The sequence below is a fragment of the Phaethon lepturus genome, unplaced genomic scaffold, assembly GCF_000687285.1.
Source record: "Phaethon lepturus isolate BGI_N335 unplaced genomic scaffold, ASM68728v1 scaffold17712, whole genome shotgun sequence".
Taxonomy (NCBI): Eukaryota; Metazoa; Chordata; class Aves; order Phaethontiformes; family Phaethontidae; genus Phaethon; species Phaethon lepturus.
In genome coordinates, this window is record NW_010525709.1 from 1 (window position 1) to 1,230 (window position 1,230).

The 1,230-nt window shown below is 52.8% G+C and overlaps 1 protein-coding gene across 1 annotated transcript; it reads left to right on the forward strand.

The window, feature by feature from the left end:
• Window positions 1-19: 19 nt before the first annotated feature.
• LOC104615995 (zinc finger protein 79-like) lies at window positions 20-1,071 on the forward strand (the record flags this gene model as incomplete). The annotated part of the gene is given in 4 exon segments (XM_010282850.1): window positions 20-273; window positions 450-647; window positions 682-965; window positions 968-1,071. Coding segments are annotated over 4 exon segments (840 nt in total), but the record flags the coding sequence as incomplete, so codon positions are not given.
• Between the last annotated feature and the right edge of the window lie 159 nt (window positions 1,072-1,230).

Consider the following 1,230-nt stretch of genomic DNA (forward strand, 5'->3'; position numbering starts at 1 on the left):
TACGGGCCAAAAACCCTATAGGTGCCCCGAATGCGGCGACCGCTTTAACCAAAATTCGGCGTTAGCGGCTCATGGGCGGATCCATACGGGCCAAAAACCCTATAGGTGCCCCGAATGCGGCGACCCCTTTTACCAAAATTCGGCGTTAGCGGCTCATGGGCGGATCCATACGGGCCAAAAACCCTATAGGTGCCCCGAATGCGGCGACCGCTTTAACCAAAATTCGGCATTAGCGGCTCATGGGCGGATCCATACGGGCCAAAAACCCTATAGGTGCCCCGAACGCGGGAAAGATTTCAGTCACGGCTCGACGTTGGTTAAACATCGTAGAATACATACGGGGGAAAAACCTTACGTTTGCGAAGAACGCGGGAAAATTTTAGTATCCGTTCGACCCATATCCGACATCGGAAAACCCATACGGGTGAACGTATGTTCTATACGTATAGATGTCCCGACTGCGGGAAGAGCTTTAGCGATAGTTCTTATTTCGTTCAACATCAACGCCTTCATATAGGCGACACACCCTACGTGTGTCGCGATTGCGGGAAGCGTTTTATATGGAGCTCGGCTTTGATCCGTCATCGACGAATCCATACGGGCGAGAAACCCTATACGTGTCCGGATTGCGGGAAGAGTTTTAGCGAGAATTCGACGTTGATACGTCGTCGACATTGTTACGTCATCGACGTTGTTACGTCATCGACGGATCCATACGGGCGAAAAATTCTATAAGTGCACCCAATGCGGGAAGAGTTTCAACGACAGCTCTTCGTTGACGCGTCATCACCGCGTCCATACGGGCGAACGACCCTACGCGTGTCCCGACTGCGGGAAGAGCTTTATGGAGAGCTCTACGCTCATCGCCCATCATCGTATCCATACGGGAGAGAAACCCTATACGTGTCCGGATTGCGGGAAGAGCTTCAGTCAAAGCTCCAACTTGGGGACCCGTCAACGGATCCATACGGGGAACGACCCTATAGCTGCGTCCAGCGCGGGAAGAGTTTTTACCGGCGTTCCGATCTCATCCGTCATCGCCGCAGCCACCTCGGGAATCGCCGCAAATGAACGGGGAAGGTCAAGGTCATCCCCTTTTCCACCCCCCGCGTCATCGATGACGCTTCCTCCGCCTCCTCACGCGCCGCCAAACGGCGGCAACCGCGTTTTCGTCCCGTTTGCGCTTTACAATCCTTTTTATTTTACCAAATATATTATTTTACCAAATAT